Source organism: Geospiza fortis, unplaced genomic scaffold (assembly GCF_000277835.1).
Source record: "Geospiza fortis unplaced genomic scaffold, GeoFor_1.0 scaffold54, whole genome shotgun sequence".
Classification (NCBI taxonomy): domain Eukaryota; kingdom Metazoa; phylum Chordata; class Aves; order Passeriformes; family Thraupidae; genus Geospiza; species Geospiza fortis.
The window spans coordinates 7,160,591-7,161,735 of record NW_005054301.1 but is presented as its reverse complement, the minus strand read 5'-3'; the positions used below and the strand labels follow the sequence as shown (position 1 = coordinate 7,161,735).

General features: G+C 60.3%; 1 protein-coding gene across 1 annotated transcript in view; it reads right to left on the bottom strand.

The window, feature by feature from the left end:
* Window positions 1-514, bottom strand: part of FOXA1 (forkhead box A1) — a 5,099-nt gene extending 4,585 nt beyond the window's left edge. Inside the window, 1 exon segment of the mRNA XM_031065969.1 lies at window positions 203-514. Coding sequence (XP_030921829.1) covers window positions 203-274 — 72 coding nt within the window. The 5' untranslated portion in view covers window positions 275-514.
* Window positions 515-1,145: the final 631 nt, after the last annotated feature.

The following is a 1,145-nucleotide window of genomic DNA, read 5'->3' as shown; positions in this document are numbered from 1 at the left end:
GGCTCCTGGGAGCTGTGTTTTCCTTGGGGAAGCCAAGCCAGTTTCGGCGCCGGAGGGAGGGGGAGGTACGTTTGCGTTGGCAGGATCTGGACTGCAAACCGATTCCTCCGATTGCTGCCCCCTCCAGACCCCTAGTCACCCCCAGGTCCTCCCCTCCCCTGCACAGGAGCAGCAGCGAAGCCAGACCCTGGGATTTACTCACCTCCTGAGTGTCGGCGTAGTAGCTGTTCCAGTCGCTGGTTTCATGCCCTTCCATTTTCACAGTCCCTAACATTATGGAGCCAACCTGCCCGGTGTAACCATCCAGCCTTCTTGCAAGCGAGTGACGGGCAGTAGGAAAAGAGCCCGAAAGCCCGACCTAGCAGGAAGCCAGCTCTCAGGAGGGGCGGGAGGTGCTGAATTCTGCTCTATAACCAGCCAAAAAGGAGGCAGGGAGCGGTGTGGGGCGAGACAGTTGAGAAAGTGAGGAAGTGCGGCTGGGATGTGAGTGGAGTTGAGCTGATGTGGATCTTACGTCGCAGAAGTACCCACCTCCTCCTCCTCCTCTCCCCATTTGTCCGCCGCACAAAGGCGTTCGCACCTACAAAGCCGGAGATGCACCTGCAAACAAGGCAGTCCCCCTCGCCTGCAACTCCCCCCGGGGCGGCACTTTATTTGCAAAGCTGCGTAATTGGTTTAAGCTTGTGGGGAAAGAAGGAGAGACAGAGGTGGGAGAGGGGGACAGAGCGGGGCGGGGGGCGGGACGGGACGGGATGGGACGGGACGGGGAACGGGCACGACCACCCTTTCAGGTGGACAGGACAAATGCTAGGAGGGATAGGGGGAAATGAAATGAGGCAGATGAAGGAAGGGCAGCCCCCTCTATTTGAAGAGAACGCAAAAGGCCATCTAGCCTCAAACCCCTGAGATTAGAGGCAATATTTACTAAAGGCCGGTAGATGCTCCTTTAACTTGATGGCCGGGACGTGCTTCAAAGTCCCGAGTGCTGAAGTCCGCAGGTTCCCCCCTCTCCCGCCCGTCACTCCACAGCTGGTTACCGCGTAGGTCCCTCCAGGCCCTGCCGCGGCGCCCCACGTTCCCATCGCCCTCGGGGCAGGGGATCGGGTTGGGCGCTCCGGGCTGCGAGCCGGAGGCTCGGCTCCCGC